Source organism: Macaca mulatta, chromosome 11 (assembly GCF_049350105.2).
Source record: "Macaca mulatta isolate MMU2019108-1 chromosome 11, T2T-MMU8v2.0, whole genome shotgun sequence".
Lineage (NCBI taxonomy): Eukaryota > Metazoa > Chordata > Mammalia > Primates > Cercopithecidae > Macaca > Macaca mulatta.
In genome coordinates this window covers 117,458,213-117,485,723 of record NC_133416.1, presented here as the reverse complement: position 1 = coordinate 117,485,723, position 27,511 = coordinate 117,458,213, and the positions used below count along the sequence as shown (strand labels likewise).

Here is a 27,511-nt window from a genome sequence, read left to right as displayed (position 1 = left end):
GGGAGGCTGAGGCAGGAGAATGGCGTGAACCCGGGAGGCAGAGCTTGCAGTGAGCTGAGATCGCGCCACTGCACTCCAGCCTGGGCGACAAAGTGAGACTCCGTCTCATTAAAAAAAAAAAAAAAAAGAAAAAAAAGAAAAAGAAATATCAATTAAATGAATAATAAACCTCTTGCATAACCTGAAGATCTTTAAGTCAATTGAGTCTTCTTTCCTAGGCCAACAAGGTCCTTTAATAGCTCTAAAAGGGCCCAAATCTCAGCCCCTTTCCTTGATGTGTATCAAGTGAAATGCCACAACATAGCCCAAGTAACAGATAAAGCTATGCACCTTGAGAATAGTGCCCAGCCCTCTGCTGGTATTCAAATATTGCTTAATGAGTGCACAATCACACGAAGCAGCTGGGACATAAAACAGCTGTCCACTAATCCCAACACTTTGGGAGGCTGAGGCAGGAGGATCACTTAAGGCCAGGAGTTCGAGACCAGCCTGGCCAACATGGCAAGAACCCATCTCTACTAAAAATATAAAAAATTAGCCGGGAGGAGTGGTGGTGTGCCTGTAGTCTCAGCTACTCAGACGGTTGCAGTGAGCCGAGTTCACACCACTGCATTCTAGCTTTGGAGACAGAGCGAGACTTTGTCTCAAAACAACAATAACAACAAAACAGCTGTCTGTGATTTTCTGAAAGATAATTAATGTGGTTTTCTAAGTCTTATGCAAGGGCAGCTACAAATTAGGTAAGCAAATTCTCCCATACTTGCAGATGGCATTTTTAAGTCAAATCATTTTTCAGACTTACTCTCCATACTGAATTGCATGTTACCAGTCATATACAAAATGGCAAAATAACACTCCTGTCCAAGAAGTAAACATTGAACTTCTTATTTTTTATTTTCTTTTCAGAGACAGTCTTGCTCTGTCGCCCAGGCTGGAGTGCAGTGGCATGATCTCGGCTCACTGCAACCTCCACCTCCCGGGTTCAAGCAATTCCCTTGCCTCATCCTCCTGAGTAGCTGGGACTACAGGCGTGTGCCACCACACCTGGCCTAATTTTTGTATTTTCAGTAGAGACAGGGTTTTGCTACATTAGCCAGGCTGGTCTCAAATTCCTGACCTCAGGCAATCCACCCGCCTTGGCCCCCCAAAGTGCTGAGATTACAGGTGTGAGCCACCACACCCGGCCAACATTGAACTTCTTAAACCTTCAAATTAGTTCTGATTTTTCTCCACTTCGGAGCTTAAGTTCTGGGAGAATATGATTTATTTTTTAAATTTGAGTGCATAGAAACAACCCTATAGCCTAAGTAAGCAATGTGGTCACAAGGTGGCACAGAGTTTGTCAATATATAATCTCAAGAGGCAAAGATCACCCTTGCATTTGACTGCAGGGACACATAAGCTAAGGTGAAATTCCTGCTGGAAGTGCTTATGCAATGAACAGCAATATTCAGACTGAATCAATGAGAACCTTTCATTTTAATATAATTCTGCTCTAACTACACTGAAGAGAGTACATCTAACAGATAATTTACGACAACAAAGTAACTATATTCTAAACTTTAGTGGTCTTTAACAGCTAACACGCCCTATACTGCACTATTTCTGCCCGTCATGATTAACCTGATCTTACATGCCCTCAAACGTTTCAAAAAGAGGACAAGTACAATGATGAATATTATGACCCTAAATGGAAAATTTATTTCCAAATGTTCATTTGGTGTCTGAGGATCTGATTTATGTCAATGTCATGATCCTATGGAGTAGTAGAAGACTTCTGTCCAATGTGAGATAGTGGTCGTCAATCTATAAACACTATTTTATTTCTGCACTGTAACTGATAAACACAGATTTAAACAATTCAATATATAAACCCTAGCTCATACTCTCATATACTTGACAAATTTTAAAAGACCAACAAATCTAATATTTAAATTGAGTACAACCTACAAGAGGATGCAAAAGCAATGTTTTGGCATGTATTTTGCTGTGTTTCAGCGGAAGCTCAGAGGATTTGAAATAAATAGAAAATGTATTTTTCAGGTAAGAAACACCAAGGTTAAATTTCCCGGATAACACTGCCAACATATTACAGGTTGAGTATCCCTTACCCAAAATGCTTGCAACCAGAATTTTAAAATTGAAATTTGGAGTGTTTGATTTATATTCTTACTATTGAACATCTCTAACAAAAAGCCCAAAATCTGATATGCTCCAATAAGCATTTCCCTTGAGCATCATATGTTGGTGCTCAAAAAGTTTCTGATCTTTAAGCTTTTCAGATTAGGGATATCCAATCGTTATCTAACAATATAGTACATATATACTATTATATATATATTTAGTATTGGTCCTACCTAACACTAATAGTTACACCTACAGGACCAACAGGTAGTACAGGACTATAGGTCTTACCTATTGGTTGTATAGTATAAATATACAGTATGTGTAGTATATATTTATTATATACAGTAAGGCCTGACACGGTGGCTCAAGCCTGTAATCCCAGCACTTTGGGAGCCCGGGGCAGGTGGATCACGAAGTCAGGAGATCGAGACCATCCTGGCTAACAGTGTGAAACCACGTCTCTACTAAAAATACAAAAAAATTAGCCGGGCGTGGTGGCGGGCACCTGTAGTCCCAGCTACTTGGGAGGCTGAGGCAGGAGAATGGTGTGAACCCGGGAGGCGGAGCTTACATTGAGCTGAGATCGCGCCACTGCACTCCAGCCTGGGCGACAGAGTGAGACTCCATCTCAAAATAAATAAATAAATTATATTCAGTATTAATATATACTATATATTATGTATATGAAAAATTATATTTATACTGGCATTATAAGGAAACCAACATGTACTCTTTCCCTAAGGGTCTACTAAAATATATGAAAGGTGTTTCTTTGCTGTGCAGAAATTGTATTGATACACATTTAACTGTTGGCCAAATACTGAGGAACATCTTAAATGCCAACGCTAGAGGAACAAATGCCAGAGGAACAAATGTCAAATGCCTGGGAAGCCTTTAAATACTGACCACAGCTGTTGTGAATGTTTCCATCTTACAACTTCCATTCTAATTAAGTGGCAATTAAATATTTAGAAACAACAAGAAGAGTTTTCTGGGGGTCTTTTACAAATTCTTTAAGAGTATGATTAAATGCATTTGGAGTGGGGTCTAGGAATCCACATTTTTTTTTTCATTTTTTATTCTTACAGACAGGGTCTCACTCTGTCACCCAGGCTGGAGTGCACTGACGTGATCATGGTGAACTGCAGCCTTGAACTCCTGGGCTCAAGTGATCTTCCCACCTCAGCCTCCCAAGTAGCTAGGACTACTGGTATGTGCCACTGCACCAGGCTAATTTAAAAATTAAGAATCCATATTTTTAAAAAAGTTCTACAAATATACTAGAAAAATTAATACAACAGAAAAATGTAGTAACTAGGGTCATGGATCCTATGAACCACTTTTCTGTTTGCTGTTTCTCATCTACCAGGCACACCAACTCGAAGCTAAAAAGCTTCAAAGCCTCCCAACACTTGGGAAATGTGCTACCTTAGAGTTTCTATGTTTAATTGGCTTCTATTAGAAACTGATCTTTGTAGAAAGATACTGAAGAAATGTAAATCCAAACCGGTTTTAAAAACCTGCCATAGACTGGGCGCGGTGGCTCACGCCTGTAATCTCAGCACTTTGGGAAGCTGAAACAGGCAGATCACCTGAGGTCAGGGGTTCGAGACCAGCTTGGCCAACATGGTGAAACCCTGTCTCTACTAAAAATACAAAAATTAGCCAGGCGTGGTGGTGGGTGCCTGCAATCCCAGCTACGTGGGAGGCTGAAGCAGGAGAATCGCTTGAGCCCCGAGGCAAAAGTTGCAGTGAGCCGAAGTTGTGCCACTGTACTCCAGCCTGGGTGGAGGACTCCATCTCAAAAACAAACCAACCAACCTGCCATATTCTAGTATTTTCTTAGCTAGAAGGACCATCACATCATCTTGACCAATCAATGTCCTCTTCATTTTATGCACATGAACTCAGGCTAGGAAGTAAAAGGAGCCTTCTCTAAGGAAGCTCAATTAATGAAAACCTTTGTTTAACTTGCTGTGTGACTGTTATATTCCTTTTGTTGATATTAGAGTCAATTTAGGGTTGACTCTATTAGGAAAACAGGTTCTCTTAGAGTTAAAAGATCCATGAAAGTAAAGGTCCACTGAATACTTTTAAAGTGAAGACACAACAATCTCCCTTTGTCTGGAGAGGCTTCTGTGAATTTCAGACAAAGGATTTTGTACATGAAGAGCAGGCAAGGCTGTTCCGATGATCACATCCTGTAACATTTCCCCAGTGAGGCATGTCAATGCCCTTAGGGCAAGTGGTAGTGGAAAATTCTCACTCTTGCCAAAGGGATGCTCCGCAATTTTTTCTTTCAAAAGTTTTTCTCTGACTCTTTGGATGGAGGCAGGTATAATAAAAGAATAAATAAACTCTGAATTACCTTCCATTTAACACCTGACACCTTTCAAATTCAGCTCTTGAAAATCCACAGCTCTTTAATTTGCTATTACAATAAAGATTTCCAATCTGAACAAAATCCTCACAGTATACTTGAAGTTGGGTTACCAAGGGTGCAAGTAAGAGTTCATTAAATTATCAGTTTGCCACATTTTAGAACTCAATGCAAGCGTTCTTTTAACCTTACAAGAAGTGTTTATAAGCCATGATACTTAAACATTTTGTGTACCACTTATGTCAAATATAAATACTAATGGTTAAAACTAGCATTATTCACGCCGGGCATGGTGGCTCATGCCTGTAATCCCAGTACTTTGGGAGGCCAAGGGGGATGAAGCACTTGAGGTCAGAAGTTTGAGACCAGCCTGGCCAACATGGTGAAACTCTGTCTCTACTAAAAATATAAAAATTAGCCTGGCATGGTGGCTGGCGCCTATAATTGTAGCTACTCGGGAGGCTGAGGTTGCAGTGAGCTGAGATTGCGCCACTGCACTCCAGCCTGGGTGACACTGTGAGACTCCATCTCAAAAAAACACAAACAAACCAAAAACCAGCATTATTTTTTTTTAAATTCTTTTTACTAATCAATTGTATTATGCATTTAAAAAAACCTAATTTATTGTGGCAAATACCAGAGTTATTAAAATCTTTTATAAGAAAAACACTATGTAAGACCAGAAATTACCTTCTAAATACCACTATTGTTTTTGAATCTAAATGGCTCCTAGTTTAAAGCAAGCCATAACAGAATTATCCTAAACTACTTAAACATTTGTGACTCAAACATTTTCACTGTGTTTCCAATTTGAGTCATAAATTTTGTAGTTTAGCAGACTGAATGAAATTCTTCATTTGAGAAGCTCTACTTGACTACTTTAAACTACTTCCAGGCCTCACGGTGAACAGGGAAGGAACATTACACAATACCATAGTATACTACTATGGTTTGCTTCCAATCTGTTTCTTAGACAGTACTGTCTTTAAAATGGCAAATGTGATCTCCTCCTGTTCTAAAATCTTTCAACAGCTTCTTTGGCATCCCAACCCGGGCTTATAACAGCCTCCACGACCCAAGTGCTGTTTGCATCTCACCCTCTCACCTCCCTCTGAGCATCACACACTATGCTCTTCAGTTCCCCTAACTTGTTTCTGGGCCTTCACATACCCTTCCTTCTCCCATAAATAGTAAGGCTTTCCTCTAACTCCCAGATTAGGCTGGCATCCCTCACTGTGTGCCCACAGAGCATCCTGTCCTCTCCTTACACTCACATGGTTTTCATGAATCTTCCCCACTAAAACCAAAAGCTCCATAAAGGCAGAGTCACTCAGACACCAATGATTTCCTAGCCCTACCACTATACCTGGCACACAGTGGATGTCGAATAAAATATTTGTCAGTGAATAAAGTACTTGGTACACATATTTCCTTTAGTATACATGTATCAAAAGACTTCTAATTACCAAGTTGAAGAACACACAAAGCTAGAAACAATAAAAAATTAGGGTCCAAAGAGATAACAGCTTTGGTTAAGCTAAATGAGGTTCAATAATGGTAGTTGTTTAAATTCTACAGTTAGACTAAAACCAAAATAATCCATGCCAGGAAAAGTCTAGAAATTTAGGAATGGGGGGATGGGAAGAACACTCGAGAAAGACTGTGATTTTAGCTGGTAGAGTAATTAAGGCTGCCAAAGAAGTTTCCATAGACTGTCAGAAGACAAAAAATGTCTAGAATGACAACCAGACTCCATTTACATAACTGCATTCAATCTGGGTACCAAAGAGAACTACCAAGATGATAAAGGGTTTGAAACAAACGCTAAGACTAACTTGGAAATAAACATTTTATTTTATTTTACTTTTTGAGATGGAGACTAGCTTTGCTGCCTAGGCTGAAGTGCAGTGGCATGGTCTTGGCTGGCTGTAACCTCCACCTCCCAGGTTCAAGTGATTTTCCTGCCTCAGCCTCGCGAGTAGCTGGGATTACAGGTGCTCACCCCCACACCCAGCTAATTTTGTTTGTTTGAGATGAAGTCTCACTCTGTCGCCCAGGCTGGAATGCAGTGGCAAGATCTCGGCTCACTGCAACCCCTGCCTCCCGGGTTCAAGGAATTCTCCTGCCTCCCTCCCAAGTACCTGGGACTACAGGCATGCGCCAATGTGGCTGGCTAATTTTTGTATTTTTAGTAGAGATGGGGTCTCACCACATTGGCCAGGCTGGTCTCAAACTCCCAACCTCAAGTGATCCGCCTGCCTCAGCCTCCCAGGGTGCTGGGATTACAGGCGTGAGCCACTGCACCCGGCCAAAAATAAAAATTTTAGGATACAACATACTGCTAACATTTGACAGTCCTAGGACTGCCACAAACTGCCACATGCTCCTGGATAAGTTACAAACTCTGAGTTTTAGTCTTCTCATCCCCTAAAATAAGGTTTCATAAGCTCCCCTCCAGATCTAAACTGGTAATAAATAAGATTTCTATGTGGTCCCAAATTAAAAAGCTAACATATAAAACAGACAAAATATACTTTAGCTCATAAGGAGTATTTTATAATGAACTGACTAAAAAAATGACATTGGTCATTAAGCAAGCAAGTTTCCAGTTACTAGAGTTATAAGGGGTAGAAAGGTAACCAATTCATTAGATGTTGCAGAGGCAACCATGCACTAAGCAATGTTAGAGTACTCCCGCCTACCTACCAACCGAGATTTTTATCACGAAAGAAAAATGTGCACTCAAAAGGTCAAACACCATTCCTCTTCCCTTCTTTCAACAAATATATAGTTAACAGTATATCTTCTGAACATCTCTTTATGTGTAACATTTACTAAAACGTCCTTAAAACAATATCAGACCCTTTATATTTATACACACTTGTCTCATTTTAAAAAGTGGCTGTATAGTAATAATAAGCAGTGAAGCCGGGCGCGGTGGCTCACGCCTGTAATCCCAGCACTTTGGGAGGCCGAGGCGGGCGGATCACAAGGTCAGGAGATCGAGACCACGGTGAAACCCCGTCTCTACTAAAAATACAAAAAATTAGCCGGGCGCGGTTGTGGGCGCCTGTAGTCCCAGCTACTCGGGAGGCTGAGGCAGGAGAATGGCGTGAACCCGGGAGGCGGAGCTTGCAGTGAGCCGAGATCGCGCCACTGCACTCCAGCCTGGGCGACAGAGCGAGACTCCGTCTCAAAAAAAAAAAAAAAAAAAAAAAAAAAAAGCAGTGAAATTTTGAGACTATTATTTCTAGACCAGGTACTGCTGGAAGAGCTTCATAGGTTACTAATTCAATCTTCACAACTCTAAGGAAGGCTCTATTATCTTTACTCCCTCCCTGTTTATAGATGAGGAAAATGAGGCACTAAAAGGTACCTCTTCAAGGTCACAGTATTTCACACCCATACCATGAACTAAATGAATCACCCTCCATTTTTATGGCTATCTAGTTATTTCTAACATTTCCTTTTACAGTGTTACAGGATTAACATCTTTGCCCATATCTTTTACTTTTGCATACAAATACATACTCCCACCAAGTTTATGTCCCTCCTATTTCCCCATTCTCTCAATCTTGTATTTTTCTGGCACTGGTAATGCCAAGCCCTTTGTTTTACCTTTTTTTTTTTGAGACAGAGTTTCACTCTTGCTGCCCAGGCTGGAGTGCAATGGCACGATAGCAGCTCACCACAACCTCTGCCTCCTGGGTTCAAGCGAATTCTCCTGCCTCAGCCTCCCGAGTAGTTGGGATTACAGGCACGCACCACCACGCCCAGTTAATTTTGTATTTTTAGTAGAGACAGGGTTTCTTCATGTTGGCCAGGCCAGTCTCCAACTCCCAACCTCAGGTGATCTGCCCGCCTCGGCCTCCCAAAGTCCTGGGGTTACAAGGTGTAAGCCACTGCACCTGGCCACCAAGCCCTTTGTTTTTCATGCCTGTAACCCCAACGCTTTGGGAGGCTGAGGGTGGGTGGATCACTTGAGGTCAGGAGTTTGAGACCAGCCTGGCCAACATGGTGAACCCCCATCTCTATTTAAAAAAATACAAAATAGCCAGGTGGGGTGGTGCACACCCATAATCCCAGCTAATGAGAAAGCTGAGGCAGGAGAATCACTTGAACCCAGGAGGTGGAGGTTCCAGTGGTCTGAGATTGTGCCACTGCACTCCAGCCTGGGTGACAAGAGTCTCTGTCTCAAAAAAAAAAAAAAAGTTCCATTATCTTTTAATATAAAAGTTGGTCATAGTTAAATCTGGCCATCTAGTGTTAATGCTTAGGAAAGGTGGTTCCCATGGCCGGCCACGGTGGCTCACTCCTGTAATCTCACCACTCTGGGAGGCGGAGGCAGGCGGTTCATGAGGTCAGGAGATCGAGACCATCCTGGCTAACATGGTGAAACCCCGTCTCTACTAAAATATACAAAAAATTAGCCGGGCATTGTGGCGGGCACCTGTAGTCCCAGCTACTCGGGAGGCTGAGGCAGGAGAACGGCGTGAACCCAGCAGGCGGAACTTGCAGTGAGCCGAGATCACGCCACTGCACTCCAGCCTGGGTAACAAAGCGATTCCGTCTCAAAAAAAAAAAGGAAAGGTGGTTCCCAAACCACATGGTTTCTTCTCCTTTGTCCAAAATCTTCATCTCAGTAGCAAGAATGAAAAGGTTGGCACTTCCAGGTACTGTGACTACCACTGAATCATGGGGAGTGGAGAGTAGGTGATTACAGGAAATGAGGAAGGAAATGCCAGCCCCATGAAAACCAGGTCAGGCTTCAAGATCAACTGGCCTATCATGGTCTGATGGTTGAGATCTCTCATTTCTCACAGTTCTTAATGTCTTAGCTATTCTGACAGTGCTCAGGAGCTCTCAAACTCAAAAACTCTCTGCTTCTAATTCATCTATGCTGATTTTTGTTTTAGACTATTTTGCTCTTCTGCTTATCCATTTTCTAGACTAGTAAGTTATACTCTGGCTTTGGAAACACAGGTATGGCTTCCAGGATCTACAGAACAACTGAAACAATTTCTCTTTTTTTTTTTTCTTTTGAAACAGAGTCTCGCTCTGTCCTGGAATGCAGTCGTGCAATCCTGGCTCACTGCAGCTTCCATCTCCTGGGTTCAAGCGATTCTTGTGCCTCAGCCACCCAAGTAGCTGGGATTACAGGCACCCACCACCACACCCGGGTAATTTTTGTATTTTTAGTGAAGACGGGATTTCACCATGTTGGCCAGGCTGGTCTCGAACTCCTGGGCTCAAGTGATCTGCCCGCCTTGGCCTCCTAAAGTGCTGGGACTACAGGCATGAGCGACCACGCCCGGCCTGTACTTCAGTTTTTATTTATTTATTTATTTATTTATTTATTTATTTTTTTGAGACGGAGTCTCGCTCTGTAGCCCAGGCTGGAGTGCAGTGGCCGGATCTCAGCTCACTGCAAGCTCCGCCTTCCGGGTTCACGCCATTCTCCGGCCTCAGCCTCCCGAGTAGCTGGGACTACAGGCGCTGCCACCTCGCCCGGCTATTTTTTGTATTTCTTAGTAGAGACGGGGTTTCACCGTGTTAGCCAGGATGGTCTCGATCTCCTGACCTCGTGATCCGCCCATCTCGGCCTCCCAAAGTGCTGGGATTACAGGCTTGAGCCACCGCGCCCGGCCTGTACTTCAGTTTTTTTTGTGTTTTTGTTTTTGTTTTTTTTTTGAGACGGAGTCTTGCTCTGTAGCCCGGGCTGGAGTACAGTGGCCGGATCTCAGCTCACTGCAAGCTCTGCCTCCCGGGTTTAGGCCATTCTCCTGCCTCAGCCTCCGGAGTAGCTGGGACTACAGGCGCCCGCCACCTCGCCCGGCTAGTTTTTTTGTATTTTTAGTAGAGACGGGGTTTCACGGTGTTAGCCAGGATGGTCTCGATCTCCTGACCTCGTGATCCGCCCGTCTTGGCCTCCCAAAGTGCTGGGATTACAGGCTTGAGCCACCGCGCCCGGCCTGTACTTCAGTTTTTAAAACCAAATAGCTAGAATCCTGAGGTGGACTTTCTAAGGAGGAGGACAAATGAACCTCCTGAAGTTGCACATAAGATTTTCAATATATGTTTTTGGGGAAGAAAGTCCATAAATTTCATTAATTCTCAAAGGGACTGTGATCTAGAAATGATTAAGATCTGCTCTAGAGCTTTGCTACTCTAATTATTGACCTGGGAGCATGTTAGAAATGCAGAATAAGCAGGCCGCATTTCAGATTGAACCAATCAAAACATACATTTTAACAAAATCCCCAGGTAATTCCTACACACATGAAGTTAGAGAAACACTGATCTAAGCAGTGTGTGAAATCTTAAGGCTCCCCACCCCCCACCCTTTTTTTGGGGGACAGGGTTTTACTCTGTCACCCAGGCTGGAGTGCAGTGGGATGATCACGGCTCACTGCAGCCTCCTGGACTCAAGCCATCTTCCTCTACCTCGGCCTCCTGAGTAGCTAGACTACAGGTACACACCACCACATCTTGCTAATTTTTATTTTTATTTTTATTTTTTTTGAGACAGGGTCTCATTCTGTCACCCAGGCTGGAGTGTACTGGCACAATCTTAGCTCACTGCAGCCTTGACCGCCCAGGCTCAAGTGATCCTCTCACCTCAGCCTTCCGAGAAGAGGGGACTACAGGAGTGCGCCACCATGCCCAGCAAATTTTCATTTTTTATTTTTTAAGAGATGGGGTCTTTCCATGTTGCCCAAGCTGGTCTCAAACTCCTGAGCTCAAGTGAACCTCCTGCCTCAGCCTCCCAAAGCGCTGGCGTGAGCCATGGCGCCCAGCCTCACTATGCAAGTTTTTAAAACTTTTTTGTAGAGACAAGGTCTCAGTATGTTGCCCAGGCTGGTCTCAAACTCCTGGGCTCAAGTGATCCTCCTGCCACGGCCTCCCAAAATGCTAGGATTGCAGGGATAAGCCACTGCACCCAGCCAACACCCCCTTAAAAAAAAAAATCTCATTTTCATGTTTTACAAAAGACTTTGGTACAGAGATTGTTGTGGCCCAAAAAACCCAAAATATTGGCTGGATGCTATAGCTCACACCTATAATCCCAGCATTTTTATTTGGAGATGAAGTCTCGCTCTGTCGCCCAGGTTGGAGTGCAGTGGTGTGATCTCGGCTCACTGTAACCTCCGCCCTCTGGGTTCAAGCAATTCTCCTGCCTCAGCCTCCCAAGTAGCTAGGATTACGGGCGCCTGCCACTGCACCCGGCTAATTTTTGTATTTTTAGTAGAGACGGGAGTTTCACCATCTTGGCCAGGCTGGTCTTGAACTCCTGACCTCGTGATCCACCGGCCTTGGCCTGCCAAAGTCCTGGGATTACAGGCTAAGGCAGGAGGATCACTTGAGGCCAGGAGTTCAAGACCAGACTCAGTGACACAGTGAGATCTCGTGTCTATAAACAAACAAAAAACCAACCAACCCACAAAGATAGTATGCCAACTCCTCTACTCTACAGCATACTCTATTTTGTGTTAAAGAGCATTTAATGTTTGCTAAATGTTTAAAGCCAATCAATTTCAATCCCAACAGGTTTCTAAAAGCGAAAAAAAAGTCCACATACTATCTAAATCACACTTTTAGAGCAAGAAAGCTCCTTAAAACATTACTCCAATTAACTAATTCTGCAGAGGTTAATGTACATAGTCCAATGTCATGCAGAACTAGGATCATAATCCAGGTTCTTATATGAATCCAGTCATCTATTTCACAACTCTGCCTTTTACTCAACTGTCTCAAATGCAGTTTATACTTGCTACTAAATCTCAGTACTACATGTTGACTGTCTGAAGTGAAACTTTCCTTCCTTTAAATTGCTGTCAAGTTTAAGAATTATTATTTTTATTCCCAAGTAAATCTTGAAATTGCTGGCACCACTGTTGGCTATTAAGTCTTCATTTTAGGAAATAAAATTATCAATTTCTGTACAAGTGCTAAGCAAATGCAATTTTATGTTAAGATCGTGTTACTTCCACTACTTACATAATCTTACAAGATGATTCGCTCCAGAGTATATACTGCAAGACAGAAGTCATCTGAGGATATTATTTCCTAGTGCTATTCATCAACTCTGGGTTACCAAGATACGTAAAGTTTGTTTTAAACAACCCTGAAAACAGTGTTCTTGAGAAGTTAATAAATAACCCCTGGGGCATATACTAGAAGCCCCAAAATTCTAAAACTAAGACTTCTGGCCAGGAATGGTGGCTCATGCCTGTAATCCCAGCACTTTGGGAGGCCGAGGCAAGAGGATCCCTTGAGCCAGGAGTTTAAGACTAGCCTGGGTAATACAGGGAGACCTTGTCTCAAAAAAACACCCCATAAAACCATGGCCGGGCACAGTGGCTCATGCCTGTAATCCCAGCACTTTGGGACGCCAAGGGAGGCAGATCACTTGAGGTCAGGAGTTCGAGACCAGCCTGGCCAACATGGTAAAATCCCGTCTCTACTTTAAAAAAAAAAAAAAAAAAAAGGAAAAAGAAAACAGAAACGACTTAGGCTATTATAGCTTGATTCACTTTCATAATGTCAGCAGACAATACAGAAAGCTTAAAAACAATGTGCATTTCTCACAAGATTATGTACTTTTGGTTTCCATCCATCCAGAGAAATATTTTCTTGGCCTTAAGATAACGCAGAATTACTGTGGCTTCATAAGACGTGAACATGTGGGTCATTTTCTCTCTCTTTTTTTTTTTGAGTCAGGGTCTCACTCTGTTGCCCATGCTGGAGCGCAGTGGCTTAATTTCAGCTCACTGCCGCAGCCTCGACCTCCTGGGCTCCGGTGATCCTCCGGCCTCAGCTTCCCGAGTAGTTGGGACTACCGGTGTGCACCACCACATCTAGCAAATTTTTGTATTTTTTGTAGGGATGGGATTTTACCATGTTGCCCAGGCTGGTCTCGAACTCCTGGACTCAAGTATTCTACATGCCTTGGCCTCCCGCAAAAGTGCTGAGATTACAAGTGTGAGCCACTGAGCCCAGCCTGTGTGTGGGCTATTTTCTCCATGTTTTTATTTGCCGTATCAATTTCATTTGGCTCTTGTGTTCTAGATACTTAAGATTCATGTTAGCATTTGCTGTGTATGCTTACCCGATTTCTCTTTGGAATGATTAACTGGTATAGCAACACCTAAAATTTAGTTTCCCGGTTAGGCACGGTGGCTCATGCCTGTAATTCCAGCACTTTGGGAGGCTGAGGCGGGCGGATCACTTGAGGCCAGGAGTTAGAGACCAGCCTGGCCAACGTGGTGAAACCCTGTCTCTACTAAATACATAAAAATTAGCTGGGTGTGGTGGTGGGTGCTTGCAATCCCAGCTACTAGGGAGGCTGAGGAAGGAGAATCGCTTGAACCCAGGAGATGGAGGTTGCAGTGAGCTAATCGGTCACGCCCTTGCACTCCTGCCTGGGCGACAGAGTGAGATTCCGTCTCAAAAAAAAAAAAAAAAAAATTAGTTTCCTTAACTCTTTCCATATCTCCCTCAAAAAACCATCTATTCCAGCTTAGTCTTTGAAAAATTCAGCCAGAACCATCCTACCAGATATCTTCCAAAAGCTGACAAAGAAATTTTAAAGTCAGGAGATGACCCTTACATTCCAAACAGTGACTACAAAAAGGTCTGTTCCTTTCTGCAAATATAAAAATAGTTAAGTCAGTACTTTTTTATTTTCAGCTTCAAATTAGTTTACAACTTTCTCCAGTTTTCCAACACATCTGAAAGACCCCTTCACATCCAATTTCATAATGTAAATGAAAATATAAAAGTTACCAGGTCTAAAAGCACAATTTATGCCATTTAATCTTTCAGGCTACGCAAATAATAACTTCGACTGACAAGAAAAAATTCAGAATTGAAGTTCACTCTATAGTTTCACAAAACTGAATTATCAGGCTAAATGCTAGATTGCATGGTCAATTTGATTACTAATTCTAAAAGAGATAGAAGTTTAAAAGGCTCAACATGTATAGTCTTCATAAAATAAATACCTATTTATCTGGCCCAGGTTACATAGTCACAGTAAGCTTTTCCAAAATGTTCCACACACTAGTTGTAAATGCCTTAGAATTACATCTTACCCAATTCAATGACCTGGCTGGTCCTAGTAACCCAGCCAACTATCATGTCTAATTTGGATATAAGTTTACAAACACCACGAAAGGTCACCAGAGCATACTGACAACCTAAATATTACAACTGGGCCGGGCGCAGTGACTCACACCTGTAATCCTAGCACTTTCGGAGGCCGAGGTGGGTGGATCACCTGAGGTCAGGGGTTCGAGACCAGCCTGACCAATATGGAGAAACCCTGTCTTTACTAAAAATACAAAATTGGCCAGGCATGGTGGCACATGCCTATAATCCCAGCTACTAGGGAGGCTGAGGCAGGAGAATCACTTGAACCTGGGAGGCGGAGGTTGCAGTGAGCCGAGATCGTGCCATTGCACTCCAGCCTGGGCAACAAGAGTGAAACTCCGTATCAAAAAATAAATAAATAAATCTTACAACTGTAACAAGGCTTCCTCAACATGATAAAGGGCACCCATGTATGAGACCCACACCTATGTCATACTTCATGGTGAAGGACTGGACGCTTTCCCCCTACGATCAGTAAGACAAGGATGTCTGCTCTTGGTACTTCAACGTTGTATTGGAGATTCTAAGCAGGGCAATTAGGCAAGAAATAAAGGGCATCCAGACTGGAAAGAAGTAAAAACATTCTCATTTGCAAATGCATGATCTTGTATTCAGAAAATCTTAAGGAACCCATAAAAACTATTAAAACGAATGAGTTCAGCAAGATTGCAAAGTATAAGATCAGTACATAAAAAACAACTGTATTGCTACATGCTAGCAAAGAACAATCTGAAAATGAAATTGAAAAACTGAAAAAAGAATTCCTAACTCAAGGAAGATTAAAGACTTAAATGTAAGGCCGCAAACTGTAAATATTCTAGAAGAAAACCTAGGAAATACTCTTCTCAACACTGCCCTAAGCAAAGAATTTATGACTAAGCCTCAAACGCAAATGCAACAAATAACTTGACAATTGGGACCTAGTTAAACAAAAGAGTTTCTGCACAGCAGAAGAAATCTATCAACAGATTAAACTGACCATCTACAGAATGGGAGTAAATAATTGCAAACTATGCACTCGACAAAGGACTAATATCCAGAATCTATAAGGAACTTAAATCCACAAAAAAACCCCCAAATATCACTGTTGAAAACTGGGCAAAGGGTATGAAAAGACACTTCTCAAAAGACAACAATCGAGTAGTCAACAAACATACGAAAAAACGCTCAACATCACTAGTAGAGAGATGCAAATCAAAACCACAATAAGATAGCATCTCAAACCAGTCAGAGTGACTATTACTGCTAGGCACGGTGGCTCACGCTTGTAATCCCAGCACTTTGGGAAGCTGAGGTGGGAGGATCACTGGAGCCCAGGAATTCAAGACTAGCCAGGGCAACATAGTAAGACCTCATCTCTACGAAAAAAATTAAAAATTAGCCCATCATAGTGGTGTGTGCCTACAGTCCCAGTTAACTTGGAAGGCTCAGGTGGGAGGGTCACTAGAGCCTGGAAAGCCATGGCTGCAATGAGCTATAATCATGCCACTGCGTTCCAGCCTGGTCAACAGACTGAGACCCTGCCTCAAAAAAAAAAAAGGAAAAGAAAACAAGAAGAAAAAACAAGGGGGGGAGAATACTTATACACTGCTGGCAAGAATGTAAACTAGCTCAGCCCCCGTGGAAAGGAGTTTGGAGATTTCTCAATAAACTAAAAACAGAATGACCATTCAACCCAGCAATCCCATTACTGGGTATATATCCCAAGAAAAAGAAATTGTGGCCAGGCGTGGTGGCTCACACCCATAATTTCAGCACTTTCGGAGGCCGAGGCGGGTAAATCACTTGAGCCCAGGAATTCGAGACCAGCCTGGGCAACATGGTGAGATCTTGTCTCTATGAAAAACACAAAAATTAGTAGGGTGTGGTGGGCACCTGTAGTTCCACCTACAAGGAGGCTGAGGTGGGAGGTTGCACTGAGCCGAGATCACACCACTGCACTCCAGCCTGGGCGACAGAGTGAGACCCTATCTCAAAAATAAATGTGGTATATATACACCATGGGATGCTACACAGTCATGCAAAAGAATGAAATCATGTCCTTTCCAGCGAAATGGATGCAGTCAGAGGCCATTATCTTAAGTGAATTAACCCAGAAACAGAAAACCAAATACCGTATGTTCTCACTTGTAAGTGGGAGCTAAACACTGGGTACACATGGTCATTAAGATGGTAACAATAAACACTGGGCACTCCAAAAAGTAGGAGGAAAAGAGGGGCAAGGGCTGAAAAACTATCTGTGAAATACTATATTCATCATCTGGATGACAGAATCAGCAGAAGTCCAAACCTCAGCATCACACTTTATATCCACGTAACAAACCTGCACATGTACCTTGAATCTAAAAATTTTAATTAAAAATAAATACCACCAATAGGCCAATTTCAAGTTACAAAAAATTATTCCAATTACAAATATTTTCCCCCAAAAAACCAATGCAATACTTAATAAACTTAACAAAAGAAGCACAAGACTTGTACACTGACAACTAGTGTTGAAAGAAATGACAGACCTTAAAAAAAAAAAAAAAAAAAAGGAAAGACATCCCTATGCTCATGGATCCAAAGACTTGCTATCAAGACACATGGTACTGACCTAAAGACAGAGACCAATGGAGTAAGAACAGACAGTCTAGAAATAAATTCTTGCATTTTTAAATTAGTTCCATCAACTAATAAACATTATTCAGCAATAAGGAATGAAATACATGCTATATTCATGAACAAAATATAACACTATGCTAAGAGAAAGCCAGTCACAAAGACTGATTCCATTTATATGCAATATCCAGAAAAACAGATAGTAATCCACCAAACAGATAATAAACTGTGGTTGTCAGGAACTGGTGGGAGGAAAACAGGGCAACAACTGCTGATGGGTATGAGTTTTTTTGAGGGTGATGAAAATGTTCTGGAATTAAGATGATAATGAAGATCACACAGACCTTGAATATACTAATAATCTGGCATTCAATAATTGCATTGAAGGCCAGGTGCAGTGGCTCACGCCAGCACTTTGGGAGGCTGAGGCAGGTCGATCACTTGAGGCCAGGAATTCAAGACTTGCCTGGCCAACATGGCGAAACTCTGCCTCTACTAAAATTACAAAAAAATTAGCCAGGCATGGCCGGGAGCGGTGGTTCACGCCTGTAATCCCAACACTTTGGGAGGCCGAGGAGGATGGATCACAAGGTCAGGAGTTTGAGACCATCCTGCCCAACATGGTGAAACCCTGTCTCTACTAAAAAATACAAAAATTAGCTGGGTGAGGTGGTGCATGCCTGTAATCCCAGCTACTCAGGAGGCTGAGGCAGGAGAATCGCTTGAATCAGGAGTTGGAGGTTGCAGTGAGCCAAGATCATGCCGTGCACTCCAGCCTGGTGACAGAGCAAGACTCGTCTCAAACAAACAAACAAACAAACAAAACAAGCAAGCAAGCAAGCCAGGCGTAATGGCCCACGCCTGTAATCCCAGCTACTTGGGAGACAGAGGCAGGAGAATCACTTGAACCTGGGAGGTACACAGATTGCAGTGAGCCGAGATCACACCACTGCACTCCAGTCTGGGTGACATAACAAGATTCTGTCTCAATAATAATAATATAATAATAATCGTATTGAACACACACATACACTTCAACTGTTTCTTCTGCACAGCAACTGTTTCCATTAGGTGAACCTATCATATACTTCTGATTTCAAATTTCATTCATAGAGAACTTACGATAACATTACAACTGTTAATATGACAGTTCTGTCCTTAAGGTGCTCACTGCCTAGTAGTATAATGACAGTATTTAATAAAATGTCCACATGTATTCTAAACCTAGATGTCTGTTTTGCATTCCTGTTAGAAAGGTCACAATTTAAGAAGCAAGCAAGCAGCACTTATGAGCCCAATGTCTCACATAGCTGGGCTTAACTAAAATAATAGTAGGTCAGGCATGGTGGCTCACGCCTGTAACCCCAGCACTTTGGGAGGCCGAGATGGGTGGGTCACTTGAGGCCATGAGTTTGAGACCAGCCTAGCCAATATAGCAAAATCCCATCTCTACTACAACTACAAAAATTAGCTGGGTGTGGTGGTGCACACCTGTGAGCCCAGCTACTTGGGAGGCTGAGGCACAAAAATCACTTGAACAGGGAGGCAGACGTTGCAGTGAGCTGAGATCATGCCACTGCATTCCAGCCTGCACAGCAGAGTGAGACCCTGTCTCAAAAATAATAATAATAATAATAGTTAAAGAAAAAGAGCCCAACATCCAAGCAATGTATATGCTTTTAAACAATTACCATATTGTGGGGGAAGAGCTGGGGCAAAAAAAGTGGTAAATAACTACCAGAATCAGCACTATCCCTGAAGGATTCAGAAACAGGTGAAAGGAAAATGGATTTAAATTTGTACTCCGCTTGGTAGTAGTAGTATATTCACCTAAGGGATTTAAACTCAGGGTTTTTTCCAATATTAAATTCATTGTCTTTTGAATATTCAAATACAGGGAATGGTTGCCAGGGGCCAGGGAAGAGGGTAACAGGAAGTTAGCGTTTAAGAGGTACATTTCAGTTAGGGAAGATAAAAGTTCTGGATGGTGACAGTCCCAAAACAATGTGAATGTACTTAATGCCACAGAACTACATGCTTAAAAATGGTTAAAATGGCTAATTTTATAATATGTATATTTTACCACAATATAAATAAGGAAAAATCCCATTAGACTGAAAATCTTAAGTCACATACACTACAGATCAAACATTATTTGACCTTTCTAAACTATCAAATGCAACAACAAAACTATACTACAATATACAGAACGAAATTTCAGTGTGAAAAGCGAGATAGGTCAGGGTAATAACCAAAGCTTCGCCACTATGAGATCTGTGCACATAGCAAATTTATTAATAAATTCTAAAAAATTTGCCTAACCTTCCAAAAAAAAATGTGGCTTTGGTGGTACTGAAAACTGCAAAAAAGGCCTGGATGTTTGCAGCATGAAGGAGCAACATAAGATGAAATCATAGAAGAAAGCAGGAGGTACACACACACAATGAAAGTTTATCAGGTCAGAGAATTTTGTATTTTAAGTGCAATGGGAAAGTCCCTTAAGGGTTTTTCAGCAGATGAATAAATAACACAACCTTTAAGAAACCACTCTGGCACTTGTGTGGAGAATGGACTGGAGGAAGACAACAAAGGAAGCCAGAGCCTAGTTAGGAGATGATGACAGCTGCGGTGTGAGATGATGGCTAGACTAGTGTGCTGACTGAGGAAACAGAGTTCACGAACTTGGGTGTGTTCTGGAGACAGAATCAGTGGTCTTACGGACAAATCACAGGATAAGAGAGGGGGGAAAAACATCAAGATGACTTCCAAGTTTCTCAGTTAACTAGGTTAGAGTGTCTTACAAGAGACGGGAAGGACTGGCAAGAACCAGGATTCAGAGATACAGAGAAATCAAAGTCACCAATTGAAGAGAAGCTGGCTTTTGTTTGTTTCTTCAAAAAGGATGGTGCTTTGAGGTATCACGGTTATGGTTTCCTCTGAAGCTGTCTACCATTGCCATCTACTGATGCTAACTGAGGATAATAGCTTTGGTGGTAATTTCTCTAAGTCTTCTAGTAGACTCAACACACTAAAATAGCCCAACAAGGCAAAGCGTAGTGGCTCACACCTATAAATCCCAGAACTCTGAGAGGCCAAGGCAGGAGGATCACTTGAGGCCAGGAGTTTGAGAACAGTCTAAGCAACATAGATAGACCCTGTCTCTATTTTTTAAAAAAAATTAAACAAGAAGCAGCTGAAGAAATGGTAAGCATAAAATCAAACAGAATCTCATACACATATTTAGGTGATGTCATCTACAACCTCCCCCACCACATATATTTGTGGAAAAACAATCTCCTTTCCAATGTTTCCTTCTACAGGTAGTAGAGTACCATCACACCCAGTCACGTAAACTAGAAATCTTGTCAGTATCTTTGATTTACATACTCTCCTATCTATTCAGTTATCAAAATTTGTTGTTTTGAGCCAGGCACAGTGGCTCACACCTGTAATCCCAGCACTTTGGGAGGCCGAGGCAGGAGGATCACAAGGTCAGGAGATCGAGACCATCCTGGCTGACACGGTGAAACCCCATCTCTACTAAAAATACAAAATATTAGCTGGGCGTGGTGGTGGGCACCTGTAGTTCCAGCTACTTGAGAGGCTGAGGTAGGAGAATGGCATAAATCTGGGAGGCAGAGCTTGCAGTGAGCCAAGATGGTGCCACTGTACTCCAGGCTGGGCAACAGTGCGAGACTCCGTCTCAAAAAAACGCTGGGCATGGTGTCATGTGTATTACCAGCCACTCAGGAGGCTGAGGCAGGAGGACCCCTGAAACCAAGGAGTTTGAGGTTGCAGTGATCACACTACTCCACTCTAGCCTGGACAAGAGAGCAAGCTCCTGTTTCCAAGTTAAAAAAAAAAAAAAAGGCCGGGCGCAGTGGCTCAAGCCTATAATCCCAGCACTTTAGGAGGCCGAGACGGGCGGATCACGAGGTCAGGAGATCGAGACCATCCTGGCTAACACGGTGAAACCCCGTCTCTACTAAAAAAATACAAAAAACTAGCCGGGCGAGGTGGCGGGCGCCTGTAGTACCAGCTACTCAGGAGGCTGAGGCAGGAGAATGGCGGGAACCCGGGAGGCGGAGCTTGCAGTGAGCTGAGATCCGGCCACAGCACTCCAGCCTGGGTGACAGAGCGAGACTCCGTCTCAAAAAAAAAAAAAAAAAAAAAAGAGAGAGAGAGAGAGACAGAAAGAAAGAAAACAGGGAGGACAGAAAGAGGGAGGGGAGGGAGAGGAGGAAAAGGAGGGGAGGAAGTGGAGGGAAGGAAGGGAAGGAGGGAGGGAGAAAGGAACTGCTTTAGGCAGGGCTTGGTGGCTCACTCCTGTAATCCCAGCACTTTGGGAGGCTGAGGCGGGCAGACCACCTGAGGTCAGGTGTTAGAGACCAGCCTGATCAACATGGAGAAACCCCGTATTTACTAAAAATACAAAATTAGCTGGGCATAGTGGCGCATGCCTGTAATCCCAGCTACTTGGGAGGCTGAGGCAGGACTGCCTGAGCCCAGGAGTTTGAGAGACCAGCATGAGTAACATGGCAAGACCCATCTCTACAAAAAAATACAAAACTTAGCCAGGTGTGTGGTGGCTCATGCCTGTGATCCCAGTTATTCAGGAGACTGAGGTGGGAGAATCACTTGAGCCCAGGAGGTCAATGCTGCAAAGAGCCGTGATGGTGCCACTGCACTCCAGCCTGGGCAACGAGAGCAAAACTCCATCTCAAAACAAAACAAAAAAATCTGCTGCTTTGTAACTAAGTCAGAGGCTTACTTTTTGAACTACTCATGATCAGAATTCTGTACTCAGTGGAGATTCAGAGTTAATATTCTAGGTTGAGACCTGACAAAAACTTTTTTAAAGAGTGCCCCCAGATGATTCTGATGTGCACTCCTGCTTAAGAGCCACTATTCACGAACTCAAAAATCTTTCCTTCATTATTCTTAATGTTACTGTCCTCATTATCTCTTGTCTAGACTACTAAAATAGCCTCCCTGTATCTCCAGCCTTCCCCATTCTGACCTATTTTCTTCATCACTATCAGAATTCCCTAACTCAAATATTTTTTTGTTATTAAAAAAAATGTGGGCCAGGCGCAGTGGGCTCACGCCTGTAATCCCAGCACTTTGGGAGGCTGAGGCAGGACTGCCTGAGCCCAGGAGTTTGAGATACCAGCCTGGGCAACATGGCAAGACCCGTCTCTACAAAAAAAATACAAATCTTAGCCAGGTGCGTGGTGGCTCGTGCCTGTGATCTGTTATTCAGGAGGATGAGGTGGGAGAATCACTTGAGCCCAGGAGGTCAACGCTGCAGTGAGCTGTGATGGTGCCACTGCACTCCAGCCTGGGTGACAGAGTGAGACCCTGTCTTCCCCTCATCAAAAAAAGTGACAACTGGTAAATTCTGAATAAGATCTTACATACTATTGTATCAATTTCCTAATTCTGATAATCATACTGAGGTTATATAAGAGAACATCCTTGATGTTATACAACAAATGTTATTTAGGAGTAAAGGGGCATCATGTCTGCAATATACCCTCCAACAGTTCATACGAAAATGTGTGTACACAGAGTGAAAGAATAATACACCTGTGATAAAATGTTAACATTTGTGTCAAAACAGAAAATTTTGTGCTTTGAGATGGAGTCTGGCTCTGTCGCCCAGGCTGAAATGAAATGGTGCGATCTCAGCTCACTGCAACCTCTGCCTCCTGGGTTTAAGCAATTCTCCTCCTCAGCCTCCCGAGTAGCTGGGACTATAGGCGGGAGCCACCACGCCCAGCTGATTTCTGTATTTTTAGTAGAGATGGGGTTTCACCACTTTGGCCAGGATGGTTTTGATCTCCTGACCTCATGATCCACCTGCCTCAGCCTCCCAAAGTGCAGGGATTACAGGTGTGAGCCACCGCGCCCAGTCAAAACAGGAAGTTTTAAGAAATCCAATAGCCAAGACACTTCATTCTGAGTTGTACTTTTCTTAACACTATACTTAAGGAAGGTGTTAAATCATTTACACACACCATTTACACACAAATACTACACAGTCCCAAATAATCTATTTACTGGCATATATGTAACACTATCCTTTTATTCTGGAAGAACAACAAAAATTTCTGGATGAGAGAATATGACAAGGCAATTTCCTTTCAGAGGCCAAAGTTGTAGAGCATGGGTTAAGGGATGCAGCTCTTTGAATTCTTTTCATTAAAATGAGTAAGACAATAAAAGACAAAGCACACCCTTCCCAAGTCAGTATAAAAGCATTACTATGAGATAATTCACAAATAGCAACAAAGTAAATAGTATACTTAACTCAGAAAGGTATGAAAAGCCAGATAATCTGAATAATAGTATGTAATGACTCTCTAAGTGAAACAGCCAAAACGAGCAACCCACCTAGACTACTCTGGTTGGTCCCAGGGGTGTTGTGATTTTGGACTGTCAGAAATATGACTGCTGGGCACACCTGTAATCCCAGCACTTTGGGACACCAAGGCAGGATCACTTGAGCTCAGGAGTTTGAGACTAGCCTGAGCAACATGGCAAAACCCCCCCTCTACAAAAAATATAAAAATTAGCTGAGTGTGGTGGCATGCACCTGTGGTCCCAGCTATTTGGGGGGCAAAGTGGGAGGATTGCTTGAGCTTGGGAGGTAGAGGTTGCAGTGCGTTGAGATCATGCCACTGCACTCCAGCCTGGGTAACAGAGAGAGACTCCCATCTCAAAAAAATAAAATAAAATAAAAAAACAACAGCACTAATCTAGAGCAGTGAGGATACTGACCCCTTGGAGGTCTGTGGAGAGTTCTGGACTCACAGTGAATTCATGGACTCTTTGAAGCTGATCTCTGGAATTCAGGCAGAGACTCCTGGCTCAGGGTAACACATAAGTATTTTTAAGCATATCTTTTTTTTTTTTTTGAGATGGAGTCTCACTCTGTCATCAAGCTGGAGTGCAGTGACGCAATCTCGGCTCACTGCAACCTCTGCCTTTCGGGTTCAAGCGATTCTTCCTGCTGCAGCCTCACAAGTGGTTGGGACTACAAGCATGCGCCACCACGCCCAACTAATTTTTGCATTTTTAGTACAGACGGGGTTTCACGTTGGCCAGGGTAGTCTCAATCTATTGACCTCGTGATCTGCCTGCCTCGGCAACCCAAAGTGCTGGGATTACAGGCGTGAGCTACCACGCTGGGCCAAGCATAGCTTTTAGAGTCTAGAAATTACCCTTGACCATGAACTCAATTAGATAGTTGTAGGTATGACTTAACATTTGTGCCAAGAACCAAAATAGGAAAAACAGTGTCGTCATTAGCCAGTATTCTAACAAATTGCTCACTATAATTAACTGTCAAATCAACATTAGGTTTTACCTCTCTAGCACTTATGTTCTACAATGTATTTAAACAAGTAGAATTCAAAATACCTTGTTTAAAAATAAAAACCAAAAGCCTTATCAATGACAGGAAGGGAGGTGCTAAAACACTTCAAAATAATTTTAGAGAATGCAGGATTTGTATGAATGGCACTAAAATGTGTTAATTGATACATGAAAACAATTATTTTAAATATAATTATGAGCCTTGAGAAAAAGACTACATTCGGAAATACAATCTAGAATAAAAGAAAAATGACCAACTCAACTCACCAGCAATTTCTACAATATCACCAGGAACTATGTCTTTAGCTTTAATCCGCTGTACACTCTTTCTGTCCTGTCGATACACTTTGCCCATTTCAGGCTCATATTCCTTAAGGGCTTCAATGGCATTTTCAGCATTTCTTTCCTGTATAAAAGAAAACAGAATAGTAGTAAAGACCTGCCTGACACTGCAATTATTTCTAACCCAAGGAATAAAATTTTAGAGGTCTCATCTTTTAAAAAAATTTAAAAAAAAAGTAAAAAAAAAAGAAGCCCACTAGTAACATTTGCACTAAACAATTCACATCTACGGCAACAGACACAAGGACACTTATTATTTTGTATTAAAAACAAAACGTAAGTACACTCAATTAAGGTAAGGGGATAAAACAACGAAGGAAAGCAATTATAGACTCTGCTGTCCCTAAGACTGTAAAACACAGCTTTCACCTTTAGCCAAATCCCCCTGCCATTTAAAATGAATTCTGTCTCATGAGAAGCAGTACAGCCTAACAGTCTGGGCTCGGGAGGCTGAGGCAGAAGAATCGCTTGAATCCGAGAGGCAGAGGCTGCAGTGAGACGAGATCCTACCACTGCACTCCAGCCTGGGCAACAGAGCAAGACTCTGTCAAAAACAAAAAAAAACAAAAAACAAAAAACCACCCAACTCTAAGCTAAGCTGCCTGGGTTCAATACAGGCTCTTAGCAGTTACATTACTGTATAGAGGTTACACAACACACAAGTTTACTTTCTATAAAATGACAACACTAACAGCTCCTACCTCAAGGTTTGTGAGGATAAGAAGTCATATGTAACATGCTTAGATTGTGTTTGGGCACACAGTAAATGCTATGAGTGATGAATCTCTCTCACAAATTCTAAGAACTATCCCTCCAGTTGTAAAGACCAATGAATGGCTGAACTCTCATCAGAGCACTGCCAGTCACAAGTTATATATTTCTCATGACATCATATATGAACTATCAACCATTAGTAGTCACCGTAATTTTCTTCCCGATTTCAAAATGGAAGTTGTAGAATCAAACCAGCCTAAAGAAAATCAAACGACACAAAGATGAAAGCTGGTAACACGTGTACCTCGGTTTTGACGTATATACCCCTGAAAAAGTATTAAAAAACCTTAAATTTGGGAAATTCAATCAATCTCAAATCAGACATTCTTACTCTTCAAGATCATGTTGGGCAGAATTTAACTGGACTGCTCAAGATTAAACAAATATCCCATGAGCACTGTATTTTGCATATGCTTAAATTATGAGCTGAGCACAGTAGCTCATGCCTGTAATCCCAGCACTTTTGAAAGGCAGAGGTAAGAGGATCGCTTGAGCCCAAGAGTTCCAGGCCAGCCTGGGCTGAACGTAACGAGACAGTGCCTCTACGAAAAATGCAAAAATTATCCTGGTGTGGTGCCATGCACCTGTAGTCCCAGCTGCTCAGGAGGCTGAGGTGGGAGGAGGATCTCTAAGCCTGAGACAGAGATTTCAGTGAGCTGCGATCATGACACTGCACTCCAGCCTTGGCAAGAGTGAAGCTGTCTTGGGGGGGAAAAAAGATAAATTATCTCTGACTCTGAGGACAAAGATGACAATTACAATCAATGAAAAGGCCGGGCATGGTGACTCATGCCTATAATCCTAGCACTTTGGGAGGCTGAGGTGGGAGGATCGCCTGAGGTTGGAAGTGCGAGACCAGCCTGGCCAACGTGGTGAAACCCTGTCTCTACTAAAAATACAAAAAATTAACCAGGCGCGGTGGTGCGCGCCTGTAATCCCAGCTACGTGGGAGAATCTCTTTAGTCCGGGAGGCGGAGGCTGCAGTGAGCCGAGATTATGCCACTGCACTCCAGCCTGGATGACAGAGCGAGACTCCGTCTTAAAAAAAAAGAAAGAAAGCCTTCCTTGATGACACTGGTCAGAAAAAAAAATAACATGCCCCCCATACTACCTTACACTGTCATAATTTTCCTTACTTTCCGAAGGCCAGAACCCTCTATCGCTGCTCATACCATTCAGTATACTAAAGACTTAAGAATGTTCTTTTTCTAAAAACTCAAATCTTTTTTTTCTGAGACAGAGTCTAGCTCTGTCGCCCAGGCTGGAGTGCAGTGGCACGATCTCGGCTCACAGCAAACTCCGTCCCTGAGGTTCAAGCCCTGCCTCAGCCTCCCAAGTAGCTGGGGGCACATGCTACCACACCCAGCTAACTTTCTGTATTTTTAGTAGAGACGGGATTTGCCATGTTGGCCAGGCTGGTCTCGACCTCCTGACCTCAAGTGATCCACCCCTCAGCTTCCCAAACTGCTGATACTACAGGCATGAGCCACCAGGCCCTGACCAAATGTAGTTTTTTTTCAGAAAAACATGAGAAGGCAGGGCGCGGTGACTCACACCTGAAATCCCGGCACTTTGGGAGGCCGAGGCTGGCGGATCACAAGGTCAAGAGATCGAGACCATCCTGGCTAACATGGTGAAACCTGTCTCTACTAAAAATTAAAAAAAGGCAGGTGTGGTGGCTCACGCCTGTAATCCCAGCACTTTGGAAGGCCGAGGCAGGCGGATCACGAGGTCGGGAGATCCAGACCATCCTGG

At 42.8% G+C, this 27,511-nt stretch overlaps 1 protein-coding gene and 2 long non-coding RNA genes across 42 annotated transcripts in view; 1 reads left to right on the top strand and 2 right to left on the bottom strand.

Moving 5' to 3' along the window:
- Window positions 1-27,511, bottom strand: part of ATP2A2 (ATPase sarcoplasmic/endoplasmic reticulum Ca2+ transporting 2) — a 72,775-nt gene that overhangs the window by 31,647 nt on the left and 13,617 nt on the right. For all 40 annotated transcript variants that reach the window (XR_013401386.1, XR_013401385.1, XM_077955041.1 and 37 more), the window contains one exon: window positions 24,908-25,046. Coding sequence is in view for 38 of the 40 variants with exons in the window: in XM_077955023.1 (XP_077811149.1) it covers window positions 24,908-25,046 (139 nt within the window). In the remaining 2 variants the exon portion in view is untranslated. The remainder of the gene's footprint in view (window positions 1-24,907; window positions 25,047-27,511) is intronic.
- LOC144333057 (uncharacterized) lies at window positions 46-21,130 on the bottom strand. Its single transcript, XR_013401399.1, has 2 exons — window positions 18,236-21,130; window positions 46-951 (listed from the first exon to the last, which is right to left on the bottom strand). It is a non-coding gene; the product is annotated as an uncharacterized LOC144333057 (long non-coding RNA).
- On the top strand, window positions 5,068-8,211 carry LOC144333061 (uncharacterized). The gene is made up of 2 exons (XR_013401403.1): window positions 5,068-7,429; window positions 7,736-8,211. It is a non-coding gene; the product is annotated as an uncharacterized LOC144333061 (long non-coding RNA).